At 48.3% G+C, this 21,760-nt stretch overlaps 1 protein-coding gene across 1 annotated transcript in view; it reads left to right on the top strand.

Moving 5' to 3' along the window:
* Positions 1-21,760, top strand: part of WWC1 (WW and C2 domain containing 1) — a 117,671-nt gene that overhangs the window by 59,706 nt on the left and 36,205 nt on the right. The window contains exons 3-8 of the mRNA XM_070414449.1: positions 1,092-1,295; positions 8,057-8,133; positions 9,452-9,531; positions 14,849-14,978; positions 15,613-15,759; positions 17,221-17,294. Of these exons, the coding sequence (XP_070270550.1) occupies positions 1,092-1,295; positions 8,057-8,133; positions 9,452-9,531; positions 14,849-14,978; positions 15,613-15,759; positions 17,221-17,294 (712 nt within the window). The remainder of the gene's footprint in view (positions 1-1,091; positions 1,296-8,056; positions 8,134-9,451; positions 9,532-14,848; positions 14,979-15,612; positions 15,760-17,220; positions 17,295-21,760) is intronic.

The raw sequence follows: 21,760 nt of genomic DNA, 5'->3' as shown, positions 1-21,760 counted from the left end.
CATTGCTTTGACCTCTTCTACATCTCTTCAGCTGCCAGCTATCCCTTTTTATTTTTTAAATTAATGTCTTTTAGTCAAATTGCCACTGTACATATTTATTTTACACATAATTAAAAAAATAAATGAAATCACTATTGATAATTTGCTAAGTGTCCTCTTAATATTTTGGAGAATGTCCATATTTATTTTGATAAACATAGAATTATTTATGAAGTTTGTACACTGTATTGCCACTCACTTTTATATCATAAGCACCTTTCCATTTTATTAATTTTTTTCAAGGACATTTTTTTTTTTAATGGCCGTATTAGTGTATCATGTAAATATAACATACTTATTTGAGCATTTATTTTCTGTTTGACCTTGAGCAAGTTACTTAACCTCTCTCTGTTTTCTCTTTTGTATGATGAGGGCAGTAATAGAATCCTTTTTATAGAAGTAGTGTAAGGATTGAACGAGTAAATAGATATAAAGTAATTAGGATAGTGCTTGGTATAGAATAAATATCAAATAAGTGCTCTTTGTTTATTTTTGATATTATCATGGTTTTGTACAAAAGCATCTTTGCTTTAATTTCTTATATTACTTATTATTATAATGAGTTACTATAAGGGGAATTATTGGTCAAAGGGTTAACATTTCAAGGCTCTTCATGTACATGGTCAGATAGCCCTCTAGTTAAGGCTCTTCTGAGTTACATTTCTGGTAGAGCATGGGAGTTCCTATTTCTTCATATCCTCTGAGGTGTTATTTATCTTGCTTTACTTTGCTCTTTACCAAAACAGACGACCTTAAGCATCTGTAATGTCCTTGAGCCTCTGCCTAGATTAGAACTCAATTCTGGTCTTTCTCCTAGCCATGCTCAGACAGATTGACTTTGGGTTTGGAAATTGATCCTGGTTTATTTTGTGTTTGTTTGCTTCAAAGTGAAGAGCCTTTGTTGTATAACAGGTAAGTAAGTTTAACCCATTCACATTTATTGTGGTTTGCTATTCATTATGCTTCTTGTTTTCTGGTAGTGGATGCCGCAGGCCACCAACCCAACAGATACTTGTGAGGTGCTGACCTAGAGTCTCTGGGGTCTGTTCCAGAAACCACTCAGATCGAGGACCCCCGGGTGCAATGGCGGCGGGAGCAGGAGCACATGCTGAAGGATTACCTGGTGGTGGCCCAGGAGGCCCTGAGTGCACAGAAGGAGATCTACCAGGTGAAGCGGCAGCGTCTGGAGCTTGCACAGCAGGAGTATCAGCAGCTGCATGCCGTCTGGGAGCACAAGCTGGGCTCCCAGGTCAGCTGTGAGTACCCCCCCCACCACCACCACCAGGGCCCACCCTCCACCACCACAAAGGGAGGAGGGAATGGCTGCCCCAAGTCCTGCCTGTACTGCCTTGCAGATCTGCCCACTTTCCTCTTTCTCCACTCCTTGTGCAAACCATCTCTTCCTGTGCCCTGCCATGATTCATTTGCCATTTTCCTTCCATTTTCTTTCATTCGTCATCATCTCAGAATGCCAACCAGGTTACATTATCTCCTTGTTTACAACCCTTCAGTGGCTGGAGAAGTGATGGATGGAGAGTTAGTGTTTAATGGCTCTGGAGTTTAAGATTGGGAAGATGAAAAAGTTCTGGAGATGGATGGTGGTGATGCTTGGACAATGTGAATGTACACTTAAAGGTGGTTAGAGTGGTGAATTTTATGTTAAATATATATTTTACCACATTTAAAAATATATATATGTTTTTATTGATTTGAGAGATGGAGAGATAGAGAAAAATATTGATGACAGAGAAACATTCATCTGCTGTCTCCTGCACGCCCCCTACTGGGAATCAAACTAGCAACCTCTTGGTGCCTGGGACAACTAAGCCACATCAGCCAGGGCTGTTTTACCCCAGTTAAAAAAAAAAATCTTCAGTGACTTCTCATTGCTCTTTTCATGGCCTATACAGTGATCAGGCCCCTGCCAGCCATGCCCACCCCATCTCATGCTGTCAGTCATTAGGCTCACCCTCTGCTCCGGTAGTCTGCCCTGCAACTTTTCCCCTCGTCCTTGCTGTTCCCCGGCTTAGAATGCTTTTCTGTTGATCCTTTTGCACAACTGGTTCCTTCTCATCCTTCCAGTTTTATCCGTCATTGCCTCTGAGAGGCTCACTGTAACAACTCCATCAGCAGACTCCCCTCCCCAAAGTTAGCCCAGCCACAGTAGTGCTCTTCATCGCATGATCACAATATATCTGCTTATTTGTCTGTCTGCATTTCCGTATGTGTCTGCCAGGGTTTTTCAACCTCAATACTACTGACATTTTGGGCCAGATAAGTCTTCCTTGTAGGGGCCTATATATTGTGGCACCTTTAGCAGCATCTCTGGTCTCTATCCACTAGATGCCAGAAGTAACCCCACCCCAAGTTGTGACAACTAAAAATGTCTCCAGACATTGCCAAATGTGTCCTCTGGGGCAGAATTCTCCCAGCTGAAAACCACTGGTCTAGGTAACATGATTGCCTTAGAACATCTTAATGGCTGAATAAATATTCTTTTTGGTTGAAAACACTTTCCATAATGTCTTGAGAGTATGGACTCTGGAGCTGGACTGCCCAGGTCCAAATCCAGGATATGCAACTTACTAGCTGTGTGACCTCACACGAGTCATGCCACTTCCCTCTGCCTCAGATTCTTCACGTGTAAGTGGACATAATAACAGTATCACCGTCAGCTATGGGGCTGAAAGTAGTTAACAACAGTGAAGTGCTTGGAATAGTACCTGTCGTATTCTTAAGCTCTCAGATAATCACAGTTATTATTTGATATTATTAATTCATGGACATGACAAAAATTTTGAACAGATGCTTGGAACCAGTAAGATTGAACTCATGATCAATGGTAGGAAGTTAATGATGCAGTCCTATCATGTGACTTCCGGGTGTTCCCGAGAGCACCATCAGGCTCAAAGACACTACTGTTTTGAATGTTAAAGAACTTCAACCTGGCCCTTGCCGGTGTTTCTCAGTGGTTAGACCACTGGCCCTTGAACCAAAAGATTGTGGGTTTGATTCTAGGAAACGTGGGTTGCATTGGAGAGGCAACTAATTGATGTGGCTCTCTCACATCAATGTTTCTCTCTCTCCCTCCCTCCCTCCCTCCCTCCCTCCCTCACCCCCCCCCCCCCCCCACTCTCTCTAACACAAATGGAAAAAATATCCTCCAATGAGGATTCACACACACACACACACACACACACACACACAGAACTTGTATTTGAAGGGACTAGGGTCATCTCAGGTAACCTGATCAGAGATCCAAACCAGCCAGGAACTGGGGCATCCCCCAGCCCAAGCGTCCCCAGTTAGAGAGAGGTGGCCCAAGCCTCCTCATGACTGTCTTTGGGTTTTACAAGCCAGGTTTGCCTTCCAAGTCCAGCTCTTGAGCACGTCGATAGACCGGTGAGGCCACCTGCCTGGCTTCTAACGCAGATGGCATGCCAGGGCCTGTGAGAGTTTTGCCACCTGCCCTTGGTTGTTGTGTGCCCTGCCGTGGGGATGGAGACTTTGTTGTCACTCCTGCTACAATCCCTAGCTCGATGGAGAAGGAGACGAGAACTACCATTTAGTGTGTACCTGTTCTATTCCTGCAGGGCAGTGTGCTGGGGGCACTCTACATGTGTCATTTAAAGTAACCTCCCTCCCCACTTGCACACACACATAGACACGTACAGTCCTGCAAGAGGCTGCTGTTCTCATGCTACAGGTAAAGAAACTGAGGCCCAGAAAAGGGAAGTCATTTCCTCCCGGTCACATTGGTAAGAAGGGTTGGAGCTAGCCTTCATACCCGGGAGCGTCTGGCCTCAAAACCAGTTCTCTTCATTTAATGCACGTCAGCCAGTCAGCTTCCAAGGTTCTTGCATTACACTGGGGTCCTCCCGTCCCCTGAAAGGTGAGAACTTAGAAGAGCTGGGTTCTATTGGACCTCACCGTGTTCCTTCCTCACTACAGGTTAGAGGAGATTTGAAAAATAAATTATTGGGAGCCTTAAGGTTAAAAATGCCAGTTGAACTACCCACCTGATTTCACTGACTCCTGAAACTAGGAAAAGATCAGAAAAAAGATCTTTAAAAGCATGCACACGTGGGGACAAGGAGACTTGGAGAACAAAGTAGCAATACAGGGTTTGGCCAAAGTAAATTTACAGTTGTATGTGAAAAACTGAACTTATTCTTAATGTTATTACTTATGAATTATTTTCTATATAAGCAACTGTAAACCTACTTCTGCCCACCCTGTATAATGTGGAAGCTGGAAGGCAGAGGGACAGGTGACAACCTATCTGGTAGACAGACCTATCTGAGAAAAGAAAAAAATGGCCTGGTAATGGAAACAACAACAACACTATAATCTGTAAAGAACACCTGCAGTCCTAGCTGGTCTGGCTCAGTGGATAGAGCATCGGCCTGCAGACTGAATGGTCCCAGGTTCGATTCCGGTCAATGGCACATGCCTGGGTTGTGGGCCCGATCCTCAGTAGGGGGTGTGCAGGAGGCAGCCAATCAATGATTCTTATTATTGATGTTTCTATCTCTCTCTCCCTCTCCCTTCCTCTGTGAAATCAATAAAAAAAATATATTTAAAAAACACCTGCAGAAGCCTTGCGAATTGGGAGGAGCACCTATTTCTGGGAGTGGAATTGGGAATAAAGTGAGGAGGGTCTTAAGTAAGAGGATTGGATGAAAGTTGCTTCTGAAACAGACCACCTGATCTCCTCCCCAAATTGGTAACTGCCCAGCCCCAACCTGCAAAAGACGGGAGGTTTATTTTTTGGAGAGAACAAAAGGGAGTTTGGACGGCAGGACACAAGGCAGGTTCACTGCGGGGCCGCACCAGACTGGACACGTGGTGATTAAGGGAATGTCGACAGGCAGGATTTTGAGACCCCAGCCCCCAGCTACCACTCGGTTCCCAGACTGGTGCCAGGCCATTACCTCCCAGGCTGGACAGTAGAAGAGTCTGGGGAAAGCTGAACAGAGAAAAGAGATAAAAAGAGAAAAGATGTAAAGATACTGACATTGAGGATTCCTGGATGAAGCAGAACAGCCAAATCACGTATCCCGTCACCCAGTCAACAAGCTCCAATCCAGCCAGCTTTTAGGGCCCCCACCCTTAGATGTGAGCCGGCAGCTGAGATCCAGATGCCTGAGGGAAGCCTCGAATGAGAAAAATAAGAGATTAAAACAAACACATGGCGATGGGAAGGCCTTGGAGGGAACAGGGAGTGTGCATGGAGAAGAAAGCTACACAACCATGAAACACGAACAGGATGCTGCATTTTATAAAAGGGACCCACAGAGAACACAAAGGAGCCTTTGGCAATTAAAATACTTTGGAAGAAATGAAAATATCTGAAGGAAGACTAGAAAGTAAAATGGAGGAACTCTTCTGAAAAGCAAAACGAAAAAACAATGAGATGAAAAATAAGGGGACAATATAAAGCACCAGGCCAGGAAAACTGAGTAATAGAAGTTCAGAAAGAGCAGAGGAAATGGGGAAAGAAGCATCAATGAAATTATTCAGAACAAGTTCTCAGAACAATTGGAGGAGAGTTTTTAGATTGAAAGGGTTCAGGGAGTGCCCAACACAACGGATCAAAGTCAACCACACCAAGTCATACCATTGTGCAACTTAAACACTGGGGACGATTCAAGATCCTAAAAGTTTTCCGAGAGAAAACCAGGTCCTAGAAAAATGATTAGGACTCAGAATAGCTCTGGGCTTCTGAATGGAGGGTGACCCTGGAAACCTAAAAGACGATAGAGCAATGCCTTAAAAAATGTAAGGACAGTCATTTCCGACCTAGAATTTTATATCCAGCAAAACTACTTATAAACTAGTGTAGGAGAGAATGAAGGTATTTTTAGAGATGCAAGATTTCAAAAAATTTACTTCCTTCTCATTTTGGTGTCCTGCCAAAATGAGGGGCTAGGCCCCAGAGGGGAAGGCATGGTATTTAGGAAAGAAGAGAGTGGCAAGGAGGGGATCCCAGGATGCCAACTGTGCACGGAGAGCAAGCAGCTCACTCTGAAGCCGGCACATGCCTTGGCAAGACAGAGCTAAAAAGAGGAATGGGGTGTACTGGCCTGGACTCTGAGAAGATTTAGATAACTGGCAGAGTGTGAGGTTGAACCAGTGATAAGTTTGTAGGCAGTCATAAAAATGACAATTATTAACTCTAGAAAAAATAAATGTGCTGGAAAGAAAAAGTGATCATTGTCGGCTACGTGCTTCTGCCCCGAATAGTGTTTACAGAGTAAAAGTAATGCAAACACTGAAGCTTGCTTCCCCCCAAACAATGTGTGGCATACGGGCTGCGAAAGGGAGGAACCTAAGCCTCCATCCCCCAGAGCAGCGGTTCTCAACCTGTGGGTCGCGACCCCTTTGGCGGTCGGACGACCCTTTCACGGGGGTCGCCTAAGACCATCCTGCATATCAGATATTTACATGACGATTCGTAACAGTAGCAACATTACAGTTATGAAGTAGCAACGAAAATAGTTTTATGGTTGGGTCACAACATGAGGAGCTGTATTTAAAGGGCCAGAAGGTTGAGAGCCACTGCTCCAGAGAGACAAGTTTAAAAATAACGCCTAACACTGAAAAAAATCTAGAAGCAGCAAAGCACACATATTGTTAAACACAAGAAACTGGCTGAACACGTTTAAATGGTTCTCTTTTAGGGAGTGAGATATGGGGATAGGGTTCTATGAAATGCATATATATATTTATATACATATATATGTATTTATATATAGCAAAACCTGTATGGTGTTGGACCATTAAACTGTGTTCAGATACAGGATGGGGCAAAAAAGTAGATTTATATTTGTGAGTACATGAAACAGTTCTTGTATTATTATTTTTATTATATTTATTTTTTGTTTTGTTTGTAAATTAAATATATTTTTTATTGATTTCAAAGACGAAGGGAGAGGGACAGGGAGATAGAAACATCAATGATGAGAGAGAATCATCCATCAGCTGCCTCCTGACACCCCATACTGGGAATCGAGCCGCAACATGGGCATGTGCCCCGACTGGAATTGAACTGTGACCTCCAGGTTCATAGGTTGATGCTCAACCACTGAGCCACGCAGCTGGGCTTATTATTTTTTAAAAATATATGTTGTTATTGATTTTAGAGAAAGGAAAGGGAGAGGAAGAGAGAAATATCTATTGGCTGCCTCCTGCACTCACCCTATTGGGGATTGAACCCCCAACCTGGGCATGTGCCCTGACCGGGAATCGAACCATGACCTCCTGGAACCGTGACCTCTGGGAATCGAACCAGTGGGACTAGGCTCAACCAACTGAGCCACACTGGCCAGGGCTCTTGTATTATTATTTATTAGTTATTACATTATTTTTCATAGGAACAACTGTAAACCTACTTTTGAGACTTGAAAGCTGGTCTCTAAGGTCCTGTTGAAATATAAAGTCCTTTTTGTTGGAGGGTTAGTGAGGGGACACGAACACAAAGGGGAAGCTGACAGCCTCTTTCTTAATTGGGTACTTAGTTACTTTTGGTATATTTCTTTCTGGTCTTTCTAGGTGTAGCATGTGTGTATTTGTTTACTGTGTATTTTTTCCTAATTTGTTATTCTTTTTTTATAGTTTTTTATAAACTATTGTTTTTAGATAACAATAAATTTTAGACATTTTTCCTTGTTCTGTATCCTTCTGCTCCATCATTTTATTTATTTATTTAAATGTATCTTTATTGTTGAATGATTACAGATGTCCCTCCCCCCCCCTTTACCCCCTTCAACCCCTATGTCCCACCCCCCTGGCCTACCGCACTATTGTCTCTGCTCCATCATTTTAAATCACATACGTTGTATAGTCCCCATTTCATGCATGTACCATATTTATTTAACATACCCCACATGGTTGGACATTTAGGTTATTCACGAATACTCATTCCTTTCTGGGTTTATCTAGATGGCCAAATAAGCCAATTTTTCCAAAGTGTGTTTCTTCTACAGAACCTTTTTCTCCTTCTTTTTCATTGCAGTGGTCTCTGGCTCGTCGTCCAGCTCTAAGTATGACCCTGAGATCCTGAAAGCTGAAATTGCTACTGCAAAATCCCGGGTAGGGCCTCTTGGTCTGTGCTGTTGATGGGGGTCATGGAGGCAGCCTTAGGTTACTAGCCCACCTGTGAGACAGAGTGGATGCTCCGACCAGGCAGGGGCAGCCAGTGCTGGCTCACAGGCCCTGAATAGTAACAGTAGTAGCAGCAGTAGGTTGTCGTCATAGTAACGGTAGTGGTAACAGCAGCCACCCTGTCGCTAGCACTCCCTGTATGCAAGGCACAGTGCTGAGAGCTTCATGTGTAATTCCTCATGTCCTCATGACAGCCCCGTGCAGTAGCTCCTGTCAAGATCTGCATTTAAAGATGAGCAAGCAGAGGCATGGGGGGGACGTTATCTTGCTCAGGGCCACAGAGACGCGGGTGTACTCCAGGGTTCGTGGTGTAGTGTGCTATCTTAGCTACTGCTAGCCCTCCGTGATCCTATTTAACTACTTCGTGGTACCTTTTACTGATGAGGAAACTGAGGCCCAGCATGGTGCTCAAGGTAAAGCCAGTATTTTGAACACTGGTTTAATTCAGTTTCAGATAGGTTCTATAAACTCAGATGCCTGTAAGAAAACATAAAAGGGGGGAGATGCAGGGGGAGGCAGTAGGAAGCAGTGGGGACCTAGAGAGGTGAGCCCTGTCTACCAGGGTAGTTGAATTTCAGCTCTAGCCTACTGTGGCCATGCAGGAATGTGGGCTCGGTGTTGGCAGATCTTCTAGTATTTTCAGAGAACTCTATATCTAGGCTTAGTATGTGAAATTTCTCAATATTTAATTATTAGCAACCAATTCTTTAAAACTTAATAACACGGCAGGCCAAACAAAAGCATTCCTGCTGGCCGGATCTGGCTCCCGGGCCAAGTCTCCCCCTGAAGTTATTGCATTTCTTTTTGCATCCATGCACAGCACTCCCATGCCCAGGACCTGCTTTCAGTAACTCGCGGCTCGGGGAATTGCCATCATCCACCAGAACAGGAAAGGGAGGCTCAGAGAGGCGCCATGGCTTGAGGCAGGTCACCCAGCCGGGCAGGGGGAAGGCCAGGCCCTATCCCATCAGCCAGCTCCTGTCCACTTCCTGTTTCCCTGGAGCGAGGGCTAGCTGTGGATGACCCGCAGGGCAACCAGGCTGGGATGCCAACTGAATGGGCAGCTGCAGAGACCAAGGCAGCACTGGGGTAGTGCGACCACGGTGACCCAAGGGTTGTTGATCTGAGTCATTATATAGGGGCGGCGGGTAGGGAAGGGGGGCCTCTGGGCTCCCCTCAGGGAGAAGCAGCTTGCAGCTCCACATGGCCTCTGACCTAGCCCCGTGTGTGGTCTTCCATCATCCAGGTCAACAAGCTGAAGAGGGAGATGGTTCACCTCCAGCAGGAGCTGCAGTTCAAAGAGCATGGCTTCCAGACCCTGCAGAAGTGAGTCCACCTGCCCTCTCGGGCTCCCCACATGCTCCCCTCCTGCCCCCTTCTCTTCCCCGCCCCCCCTTCTCGAAATGTGGCTCTCTGATCACTGGGTCTCAGTTCTTTCCACTGGCATCTACCGAACATGCCATCACCGAGTTCGGGTTTTAGAGAGAAGCGGAATCATTTCCGAGCACAGAGTTCGCACCGTCCCCTGAATTCCTGAAGCCGGCAAAGGTCCCTTCCTCCGTTCAGTTGAGGTTTATGAGCCAGTTGTAGAAAAAAGTGTTGAGCATTTCTGTGTCCCCGTCTCATCCTCTCCACCAGAATCCCACATGCACAAAAACAAAACCAGCTCTTTTCTTTCCCCCACGGCCCCGAAAACGGAGCTTCGTCTGGTGGGCTCCACTGAGGGCACAAGCATCTTCCACAGTGAATTATTGGAAGCACTGCTGGGAGTACGTACTCGATGCCATGCACACTGTACTTTGGGGTGACTTGGGAATTTCCAGGGAACCTGGACCAAATGAATTTTTCACTTTTAGAAGCCGACTTGCAGCTAAGCAAGATAGAGCTCTGTTGGGGTTTTTGTCATTGTCATGATTGTACCAAGAGCAATTACCCTGTGCCCGGAGCACTTCCATGTTTCTGCATGGGTGACCTCGTGTGATCCTGCCTACCGCTCCGTAAGGAATGTTCTTTTAGCTCACTCCATCTTGTAGATGAGGAAACTGAGTCACGTAGTAGGTGCTCAATCAGTGTGAGTTTACTGTTACTATTAACCACGCGTATGACCCAGACTGAGGCACTGGGCACGCCCAGCATCTCCCATGGGCTCCTCGGGCGGTCATCCTAAAGGAGCCTGCTAGCTCTCTTGGAAGCTCCAGGGGGGGACGTTCAGTAGCTTTCTCTGTGCTCACGGACATCTCACTCAGAATCCAGGGTAGTCACTCTGTCCAGACAGTGGCATCTGTGGTCACTTGCTCTCTCCCTGACTCATCCTCTGAACCTCAAGTCCACTCCCATCTATCTGTGGCCAGAGTGCCAGGCCTTTGGATTGGATAGCTCCCTCCAAGTCCTATTAGTCTCGGGAACTGTGACCACCAGCTGAGGGACCTGCTAATCTTATTGACATCTCCCCCCCCCACCCCCACCCCCCCGCCCATGGCCAAGCTCCCACTGCCTGGGGTGACGCACCATGAACCTTCTTCCCCCAACACAAGGTTTTAGAAAGTATGGCATTGTATTACAGGTTGTACACAAGACATTTTTTATATTATAAATTCTGGTTTTCTATATAAGTGCTTATGTAGATATGCTATTTATATATGCATATCTATGTATGCCAATCCTATCTCTCAAACCAGATTCTAATCTCTTTAAGATAAGGGACCTTGCCCTAGCTGGTTTAGCTCAGTTAAAGCATCAGCCCTTGGATTGAAGGATCTTGGGTTTGATTCTGGTCAAGGGCGTGGACCTCAGTTGCAAGCTTGATCCCCGGACCTGGCCAGGGCTCATGCAGGAGGCAGCCAATTGATGTCTCTCTTTCTCTCGCTCCCCTCCACTGTCTCTAAAAAAATCAATGGGAAAAATATCCTCGGGTGAGGATTAACAAGAACAAAAGAAAAGATAAGGGACTTTGTTTCTGCTTCTTGACAATCTTCAGTGGTGCCTCCTACAGTGGAGGGCAGTGATGTGAGCTTAGAAAATGCCTGTTTTTGACCTACAGAGCAAGTAGCCTCCTCAGGCCTCCGCTTAGCAGTGGGGCAGCTTCTGAGCACACACCTTAGGGGCTCGTCCTCCCCCGCCTCCCCCTCCTGCAGTCCTCAGGAGCTTCTGGTGAGAACCCTTCCCATTATGCTCTGAGCCACCACAAACCTGTTTTACCACTTTGCCACCCTGTCGCAGCATTGAAAATTCTTGTCGTTTGGTAAGCTGAGCTGAAACCCCAAAGACAAGCCTCCTATTTTTCCCTCTCCCTCCGCCCTCCTGATGTTTGATATCAGCCCCGATACGACTCCAGTGCAGCTCTGGCTGCCCACGCTCTAGCCGGAAGCCAGCTCCTCATGTTCCGTGCCAGGAACATCTGCTTTAATGCACACCTTGGCTCAGAGGGGTAGGAATGCAGCCTCAAAAGGTGACGGCCGGGTTCGAATCCCAGTTCCCTGGGAACTTGGGAAAGTGACATCAGCCCTCTGTTAACTGTAAAGATGGAATTGGAAAATTCACACCAAATGCGTGACAGTGCCTGGCACCCAGGGGTGGCCCAGTAAGTGTAAGGGGGGTGGGTGGCTGCTAGCGAGTCGCCTGCTTGAACTTGGGAAGGAACTCGGCTGAACTGGAGGCTATTCCAGGATTATCACTGTGCCTCATTCTCCTCCTTCCATTGTCTTTAGGCCTGAAGAGAAGTTTTTGTTCTGCCTACTTTATAGATGAAGGGGGGGGGGGGGTAAGGGGGGTTTAAAATATACCCAAGACCTCCAAACTGGTAAGCATCAGAGCAGGGGTTAGAACCCACAACTATTGGATTCTGAAGCTCATGTCCTAATACGTCCCTTCCTGGCATCCTCCCAGGTAACCCCCACCCCATCCAGAAAACATAGCCCCTTAATACAATCACTTCCTCCCACCCTTCTCTCTCTCTCTGCATTCCATGGGGGACAGTGAAACGTACTATTTCTTCAATTCATTGTCACCTACCCATTTTCAAAAGAAAAAGTCGATGGGGACTGGAGGGTACCTCTTAGGGGAGAATGGAAATCAAGACGAAAGCTGGGCATGGGGGCTGCCCGCTGCCTCGAGCCCGTGTGAATAGGAAGGAGTTGAGGCTTGGCACACCGCCCCCGGGCAGCATGGTGTCTTTCTGCGTGTCCCCAAGGCCGCCCTGCCCGGGTGAGAGCTGCCTGGACAGGACGGAGAAGAGGTGGCTTCGGTCAGAGCCTTTGCCCGCTTCTCTGTCTGTGGCTGTGCTGTGGCCACCGGGCTCCTGTGACTGCGGTGCACAGAGAAAGGACAGCTGCTCAATTTGGAAATCCTAAAACACACACACCCCTTGCACCCCCTCCTCCGCCTAAACACACAACTTTTCTTTTTCCTAAAAAAAAAAAAAAAAAAAAAAAAGATTCATTCACTGTGTTCATAATGGTGACCCTTTGTTCCCCTCCCCCATCCCCACCCCAATCCCAAAAGAGTTCCTCTCTGAGCTGCTCTCGAGCCAAATTCCAGAGCCTGGGTTGCTAAGGCCCCTGAGAGAAATCAGGTAGAGGCTGTGCGAGGAGCCGAGGCGCAGACAGACCGCTTCTGTCTCGCCCTGCTGGGCATTCACAGCCATCCTCACTGCTGGCAGAGGCCAGCCGGGCACAGCCCCTCCCCGGAGCCCCCAGCCCCTGGATGTGCTCAGATAAACGGTGTCTCCCCTCACCACCACCCCTTTGGGGGCAGGGCCGCCTCCAGACCTGGACACTCGCTCCCGGGACCCTCCTCTCCTCGGAGCATCTTGGGCGGCCTCCGCTGCGGAAAGCTCCCTTTAGACCAGTTTCTCAAACTAAATCTGAGACCAGATTTAAGGTACCCGAGCTCGCGTGACCTGGCAGGCTGGCCCAGGCCCGAGTCCTCGAAAGGAATGGATGGGCTATTTTCAGTGGGAGACACAAATGGGGCTTTGTTTTCTTTCTGAGGAGCTGAAATAACGGACAGGGAGCAGGAGGGCTGCGCTGTGGAGACCAGGACGCGGTCCCTCCGTCCCTCTCTTCTTCTCTCTCCCTCTCCTGCCCAGAGACACAAGACAATGAGACCAGGATGGAGACCTGCTCCAGGTCCTGATTCCCCACTCAGGTTATTTTTAGCTCAGGACGGGTTGGCGTCTAGCTGGACACAGAAAGGAATGCCCCTGAGCAGTTTCTGCTCCTTGAATAATGGGCTTGTGGTGTTCCCTCCACTGTCAAGTTGCTTTTTCTCCACCCTGGATCGAAGCCTCCTTGCCTTTGGCAAAAGTGGGAAGCAGTTAAAACTCTGTGCCCTCTGAACCTTGTCATCACCCCAGCCTCCTTCCCTGGGGGCTGGGACCCCGGCCATCTCTGGTGTGGTCTGACCTTCCGAAAACATCATGACCCTTCGCTTTTTTTATTTTCCCCCCATCACAGTGAATCTGTATGTAGGACCTAGATGAGCCGGTGAGTGCTCCAGGCGAGAAGTATTTTAATCCTTTACATTTGTCTAGAGCAGTGGTTCTCAACCCTCCTAATGCCGCGACCCTTTAATACAGTTCCTCATGTTGTGGTGACCCCCAATTTCATTGTTACAAATTGAACATAATTAAAGCATAGTGATTAATCACAAAAACAATATGTAATTATATATGTGTTTTCCGATGGTTTTAGGCGACCCCTGAGAAAGGGTCGTTCGACCCCCAGGTTGAGAACCGCTGGTCTACAGCTTGCCGGCTCCCCGTTCACCACCCCATTTTTATCCCCCTCGATGTTCCTCACTGCTCTGTGACATGGCTGGGCAGGTGACATTATCCAGCTTTTTTTAGAGGAGGAAACAGGCTCCTGGTGGCTGAGGGCCATACCCAAGGTCAAGATGCTACTGGCATCCAGTGGGCAGAGGCCAGGGATGACATCAAACATAGGACAGCCCCCTACAAAAAGGAATGATCCGGCCTCAACTATCAAGAGTTCTGAGGTTGAGATAGCCGGATTAAAGGACTGGTCTATGCCAGACACTAAAGCTATTCAAACATGCAAGCCTGCCAGAGTCAAGGACACAATCACACAAATTATTAATTATAACACAGTGTAATGAATGCAGTGTTGCAGCTAGGTGCAGTGTGCTCTGGGAACACCTGGCCCAGCCTGCAGGACCCCAGGAGGTAATCCGGGAAGGCTTCCTGTAAGAGCTGACACTTAGAGGACCCTGGACTTCAAGAGTGGTCTTGCTTCTACAGCCCCACACTAGGGACATTTGCAATTGAACATGGCCCTTCTGTGCCTTATTCCATAGGCAGGACAGAGAGAGGAAAATTTTTGAGAGAATGAAGCTCTGTGGTCTGTGCTTTTCTCCTGGGACACCCTGTCTCTCACCTCATCATTTTTTTGTTTTTTTACAGAGAAGAAGGGAGAGGGATAGAGAGTTAGAAATATCGATTAGAGAGAAACATCGATCAGCTGCCTCCTGCAAACTCCCTACTGGGTATGTGCTTGCAACCCAGGTACATGCCCTTGACCGGAATCGAACCTGGGACCCTTGAGTCCGCAGGCCGACGCTCTCCACTGAGCCAAACGGGTTAGGGCTCTCACCCCATCTTTGACCTTTCCCGTTGATTGTCTCCTAGAATCGACAAGAAGATGTCTGACGCTCAGGGCAGCTACAAACTGGATGAAGCTCAGGCTGTCTTGAGAGAAACGAAAGCCATCAAAAAGGCCATCACCTGTGGAGAAAAGGAAAAGCAAGATCTCATTAAGGTACCAAAGTGCCCATGATGTGGGCTCCATCTCCATGTCTCCTGGGCACCTTCCTATGCCAGGCAGTTCAGAGCGCCGAGGCTTAAGTCAGATGGACCAGGGAACCCTGGCTGTCAGCTTCTCCATGTCACAGCTCCCTCATGGGTAAAGTGGGAATAAATCCTGGGTCATTCCTGGCAGGGCTGCGGTCAGGATTAAATACAGTTGTGGTAAAGTTACTGAGTATGGACTGTGCTAGCACTTTACTCTGCTCGTCTCGTTTAGTCAGCACGATAGCCCTATGAGATGGGATCTGTGATTATTCCCATTTTGCAGGAGAGGACAATGAGGCACAGAGAGGTTCATGAACTAGCTCAGATCACACAGCTAGGAAGTAGCAGAGCCAGGGGATCTCAGGCAGTGTGGCTCCAGAGCCAGTGTCCACACCAGTCTTTCCCATGGAAGGGGCCTGGCACAGTGCCTGGCACCTAGCAAGTACCCACTCACTGCTGGCTCTTTACAGAGAAGTAGGAGGCATGGGTGAGCCTCAGTTCCTACTGAATTACCAAAGGTGGCAAGCAAGGCACATGGAGAGTGAGAGACCCAGCACTCCCTCCCGAAAAGGTATGTCACTGACCCTGTCCTCCCCGTTCAGAGCCTTGCGATGCTGAAGGACGGCTTCCGGACCGACAGAGGGTCCCACTCTGACCTGTGGTCCAGCAGCAGCTCTCTGGAGAGTTCAGGTTTCCCGCTGCCGAAGCAGTACCTGGACATGAGTTCCCAGACGGACATCTCGGGGAGTGTGAGTAGCAGTGCCTGTTGCTGGGGGCCTCGTGAGGGACCGCCCCCAGGAGACTGTTGGGATGATGGCCACCTCCTTGTGACTCACCTGGGGAGCCGGCTGGTGGCTCTCAATGGGGCTGGCTGCTCTCTCTCTCTCTTTCTCTCTCTCTTTGTTTTCTCATTGATTGTTAAGAGAGAGTGGAAGGGAAGGGAGAGGAGGAGAGAGAGAGAGAGAGAAACATGACACATCAACTGGCTGCCTCCCGCACTTGCCCAGACCTGGGGCCAGGATCAAACCTGCAACCCAAGGTATGTGCCCTTGACTGGGAATCGAACCCGTGATCCTTCAGTGCACAGGCCGACACTCTAAACACTGAGCTACACCCGCCAGGGCTGGAGCTCCGTTCTCTTGCAGAGCTCCTGGCCCCAGCGTGACAGCAGATGGTGGTCTAAGGAAAAGCCGGCACTGACTCCACATCCTTGGTGTCACTGGGCCATGTGCTTGTGTCTAGACGCTGCACAGAAAGGGTTTTTGAAGGACCAAGTGTCTTTCCTTCATGCTGTTTTGCAGCACTATTCTGTGTTTCTCACCAGCTGGAAAACAGGGCATTCTCCTCCTATTGGTCCTAAAACAATGCGTGCAGCTTGCGGACCACTGCTGACTCCCCAGTTCCCAAGCTCAGTCCGGTCACCATGGTGAATGGTGCAAGCTCTGTCCAGACGTAGCTCGTGAAAGCAAGAGCAGGCAATCCGTGGCTTTGGGGAGCTTTTGTTTCCTAGAGCAGGTGACATTGAACGAACTTGCTGCCCGGCCTCTGTGGCTAAAATGCTCTTCCTATCTGACTTCTATAGCTGTGTTCCCACTTGTGATGAGAAGCTATGTCCACGTCTGATTGGGTGAGCCTTATAGCTTCTTGCTGCTCCCGACAGCAAACAGGCCTTCCCCTTTCCTCCCCACCACCCATGTGCCAGCTACCTGCCGCCTGTGGGCCGAAATATTTGAGAACAAGCTGTGTGCCTCCTTCCGGTTCTAGAACCTTCTCCTTGCTCACCCAGTGTTTCAGTCCTGACTGCAGCCTCCTGAGTTTTCGGTCGACCTCCTCCCCAGTGCCCCCAGAATGGCTTTTCTTGTGTATTGGCTGTCCCTGACCAGCTGTCCTCCGTGCTTCTGTGGCTTGAATGGGCTCCAAGCCGTTTGCGGCTGCGAGATGATATTCTGGGCCCTCAGCTTCTCTTCTAGGCGTGACTGATGTCTGCGTTTGGGGCTCTTCCCACGGCCTGAAGGAAGGAAAGCGTTTTTGCCACCTAACTAGCTTCCTTGCAATGCGATGTGATGCGATGCGCACAGCCAGCTCAGTAATTGGGGGCTATTCTTAGCTACGTCCCACGAAAGCCTCACATATTTCCTGAGCTCCTGAAACGCCCCTGGGCACTGGCCACCGCAGCCACGTAACCAGCCTGACTCTGTTCTTCCCTCCAGTTCGGCACCAGCAGCCACAATCAGTTGGCGGAGAAGGTCCGATTGCGCCTTCGGTATGAAGAGGCTAAGAGGAGGTAATTGGGGGCCGGGGGTGAAGGGTCCTAACAGTAGAATTACTGTGGCTGAGGGTCCGCTCTTGCCTCCGTTTTACACGCCTCGTCTTGCTTAATCCTGCAGAGATTGTGAAGATAGGTGTTATAATCATCATGTTGTAATCCTCTCTGAAACTCAGAGAGGAAGTGACTGACCCACAGACACTGAGCTGGATAAAGGGTGGAGCTCTGCTCTGAACACACGTCTGATAAACCTCAGAGCCTCCTTATCTTTTCACCTGCTGGCCTCAGTGTCTATCTTCAGGGTTCTCCAATGATCCTCTACGCAGTTTGGTTTGAAGGAACACAACTGGGGTTTTAGCAACAGGCCAAAAGGACTATGGGTCCTACCCCTGGGAGCAAGCTGTGCTTATAAACCGCGGGGTCCCTGGTGCCTAGAGAGGTTCTGTGGCTTCACAGAACCCCAAGCGGTTGAGTTCCTCTGCCGCAAATAAAAAAACCTTTTTTCTTTTTAATCCTCACCCAAGGATATTTTTCCATTGATTTTTTTAGGGAGAGTGGAAGAAAAAGGGAAAGACAGGGAGAAACATCGATGTGAGAGAAACACATCGATTGGTTGCCTCCTGCACGAGCCCCCACCAGGTCCCAGGCCAGGGAGGAGCCTACAACCAAGGTATGTGCCCTTGACCAGAATCGAATCTGGGACCCTTTGGTCTGCAGGCTGCCGCTCTATCCACTGAGCCAAATCTGCTAGGGCACACAAATAAAATAATACTCAGAGAAGACATATTGAGAGCATCTGTTAGTGTCAGACATTGTACGAAAACATTCACATATAAAAAATAATAAAAATTTAAAAAATAAAACATTCACATATGCATTATCTCATTTAATATTAAAAGCAATGTATAGGATAGCTTGTATTATCTCCATGTTAGGGAAAAGAAAGGTAAGATACAAAATATTTAATGATTCTTCAACGTGGTGAAGTCAGAATTAGAACCCTGGACAATCTGGCCTCAAGTCCATCATCTTTCTATGCACTGAGCCAGCCTTGCTAGGAAATAGCCCACAGGACATTGTGTAGGTGAATGAAGCCAGGCATATGCATCCACTTTCCTTACATTAAGTTCCTGGCCAGGGACCTTCCCAAGCCAGTCCAGGTAGAGTGTGGCAGTGCCCAGCTCTGGCCGCTGTGAACTCCCTGGGAGCAGCAGAACCCTTTGCTGCAAGGCAGAAATTCGATAGAAACTAGAGGGAATAAAAAAAGGGGGGGGTGGATTTGTTGGTTTATTGAACTCAAGTCCTGGGTAAGCCAGCTTCAGGCACAGCTGTATCCAGGGACTCAAATGATGATATAAAGACTCAGTCTCTCTTCTTTTCTCCATCCTGCCTGCCTTTGTGTTGAGCTGCAGCATTTCTAGGCTTACCTACTACCAGGTTAGCAGCCCCAGTGGAAAGAGCACCACCCACCTTTCCCAAAAGTTGTAACAAGTTTGGAGTCTGAGACGCCCTGGCTTTTCTGGGTGAACCAATCATTTTTGTAGGGTGGGGAGAATTGGAATGATCGGAAGGCCTAGGCATGGGTAATGTGCCCAGTTCTTGGAGGGAGATTGATGTCAGCTTTGTGGGAACCAAACGACTTGAAAATTTGGGAGGAGTGACTTCCTAAAGAAAATTTGGAAGATTGTGACCAAAAGAGGGAGACAGGGGATACTGGTCAGTAGGGAAAAAATGTTCCCTGTGCACTATTTCAGCTCCCCCTAGAGGTCCCATAAAACAACAGGACTTCCGCGTTTGGACGGCCACTTCTAGTGCCCTCTGAAGGGGACTGCTCTGAACCCTGGATCTCTTCCAGCCTGTGGTGATGCCTGTCTTAGGTCATCAATTCTGGGGAGACTAAGATTGGAATCTTCCCTCGGGTTGAGCCATTCAACTTCTTATCACAGAGAGAAGTCCTATCACAACTTCTCATCACGTCCTGCCTCATCTGCCTTTATCCAGCTTCCTGCCTCCCCTCCACCCAGAGCTCTCTGCAGGAGTAGGGGACCGAGCCAGTCGAGGGGGAAATCAAGGCTGCAAGACCTGAGGGGTGGAGGCCAGGGGGAGGCTGTAGTGCAAGGTCAGGTCATTGTATGCCACGCTTGGTCGCATGTGCATTTCTGGGCAGCAAGTCTGGTAGTTTCCTCAGATTCTCCAAAGGATGCAGGGCCCGAGGTTTGAGGAGCACAGGCGAAGAGAAAGAGTCACTAGAAAGAACATGCAAGAAAGCATCCATCACCCCTCCAGTGTCCCACGTGTGGTTGAGCTGCTGCCAGACCTGGCCATTCCACTGCCCTCAGAGCAGCTGGAGAACAGCAGCGAGGGCTGTACATGTGAATGTGGAATTTAAATTAATTAGCTCTAAGAAACCATGCGTGCTGAGACACTTGGCTGGGGAGCGGGCAAACCGAGAAGTATCTATGGAATTTTCACTGCACAGCACAGACATCTTGTCTCCCACCGTGTTTTGATAAACTAATGTTGAGCCACATTGTCTGCAGATTTGATCAAACTGGGAGTCCAGAGGCCTGGGCTCTCAACAGGTCAAAGCCATGCTGTGACTCAATCGTAGGTGAGCCTCTCTGGACATGTGTCCAACAGGGTGACCACCAGGTCTCACCTACCCTTTAGGGGCTGGGAGAGGCTAGGACATGGTAGCTAAAAGCACTTTGCAAAGGCTAAATCCTGAAGGATCACATGACTGCCTTTAGATACGTGTCTCAGTGCTCTTGATTATACTGTGAATCTTAATTTGGCCCAGTGATAATCAGACCTACTGTCTGCAGGCACTGGGCAGTGTATAAAGAGCCCTGAATGGTATGTTCTCACTTGGTCGTCAGAACCCACCTCGTAGGCACGGGATACTCAGTCTCAAAGAAGTGAAGGGACAGGGCTCCCCACTCCTTCCTTAACGTTATTAAGTACCTGCAGTATACCAGGGAAAGTGCTAGAAGCTCGTGATGCCAAAATGATTTCTTAACAAAAATGACCTTTCATCAAGAAGGCCAGAGCCAAAACCCCAGCTCCAGGCCTCAGGCCCCAGGTCCATGGTTGCTCACAGGGCGCTGCCACCACACTCACTGGTTAGCAGTTGTGGTCTTAGCTATGGTTGTAGGGGGCCCGTGACTGCCACTGGTTTAGTACCTGTTATGTACTAAACAGATGCATACTTTAAACATTTATAATAGTAAAAACGTAACATGCCAATTAGACCAGATGTCCTTCCGGACCAAGCTGGGGCTGTGAGGGAAGCCCAGGTCCCGGGTACCAGAGGGAAGCCGGTGCTGGCAGCCTGGGAAAGGAAGGCCTACTCTTGCACGAATTTTGTGCATCGGGCCTCTAATTATGTAATAAATACATAATGGCTCATTTTCACAATAATTCTGAATGATGAATAATTGTTTTGTTATCTTTACGTGTGAATATGGAATTTAAATTAATTAACTCTAACAATCTGTGCCTACTGAGACACTTGGCTGTGAAGTGAGCAAGGCTCAGGGAGTTCGCCCAATGTCATGTACCCGATAAACGGTCAGACCAGGTACCAACAACAGAGGCAGCGGAAACATTTATTGATCACCTACTATGTGCCAAATAGCGCGCTCTGAGAGTTTATGGATGTGTCACAAAGCCTTCAACCACAACTCAGGAGGAATGGTCGCTCTCTTTAGAGAGATTATGACTTGTCCACGGTCACATCGCTAGTGGTAAGAGGCCGTTGCCTGGTGATGAACCCAGCTCTCGATTCCATTCTGCCAGGCTCGTGTCCCCCTCGACCAGGCCTTGTTTATGCCTCTACCCCATCCCTGCAGCGCCTGCTCATTGTTGGCACTTGGCAGGCACTGCCTGGGTCTCTTAGATAAAAATATGTTCCTGGAGACGACATGCTGAGCCAGTGGTCGGCAAACCGCGGCTCGCAAGCCACGTGCGGCTCTTTGGCCCCTTGAGTGTGGCTTTTCCACAAAATACCACATGCGGGCGCGCACGTACAGTGCGATTGAAACTTCGTGGCCCATGCGCAGAAGTCGGTTTTTGGCCTGGGTGAGTCTATTTTGAAGATTTGGCGTTAGAAGAAGTGGGGGGTGGACATATAGAGAGGATGAACGGAAGGAGGTAGACGAAACAAGTATACAAGACGAGTGTGGTTGGGAGAGTTGGAAGGGGTTGACCTCAGCGAACGTACCTCGATCAGATTGAGGACGTTTTTAGCAAAGGCCAGCTTAGGAGTTCCCTAATTAAGTTAATAACAATGTACCTACCTATATAGTTTAAATTTAAAAAATTTGGCTCTCAAAAGAAATTTCAGTCGTTGTACTGTTGATATTTGGCTCTGTTGACTAATGAGTTTGCCGACCACTGTGCTGAGCAAAACGAAGTCAGGAACCATCAGGCTGCTCGGAGGATGTCACGGCTCCTTGTCTCTCACAACCTTGGACGTGCCATCT

The sequence above is a fragment of the Myotis yumanensis genome, unplaced genomic scaffold (genome assembly GCF_028538775.1).
Source record: "Myotis yumanensis isolate MYYU_CA2020_CCGP unplaced genomic scaffold, mMyoYum1.0.hap1 SCAF_5, whole genome shotgun sequence".
Lineage (NCBI taxonomy): Eukaryota > Metazoa > Chordata > Mammalia > Chiroptera > Vespertilionidae > Myotis > Myotis yumanensis.
This window is presented reverse-complemented; position numbering and strand designations above follow the sequence as displayed.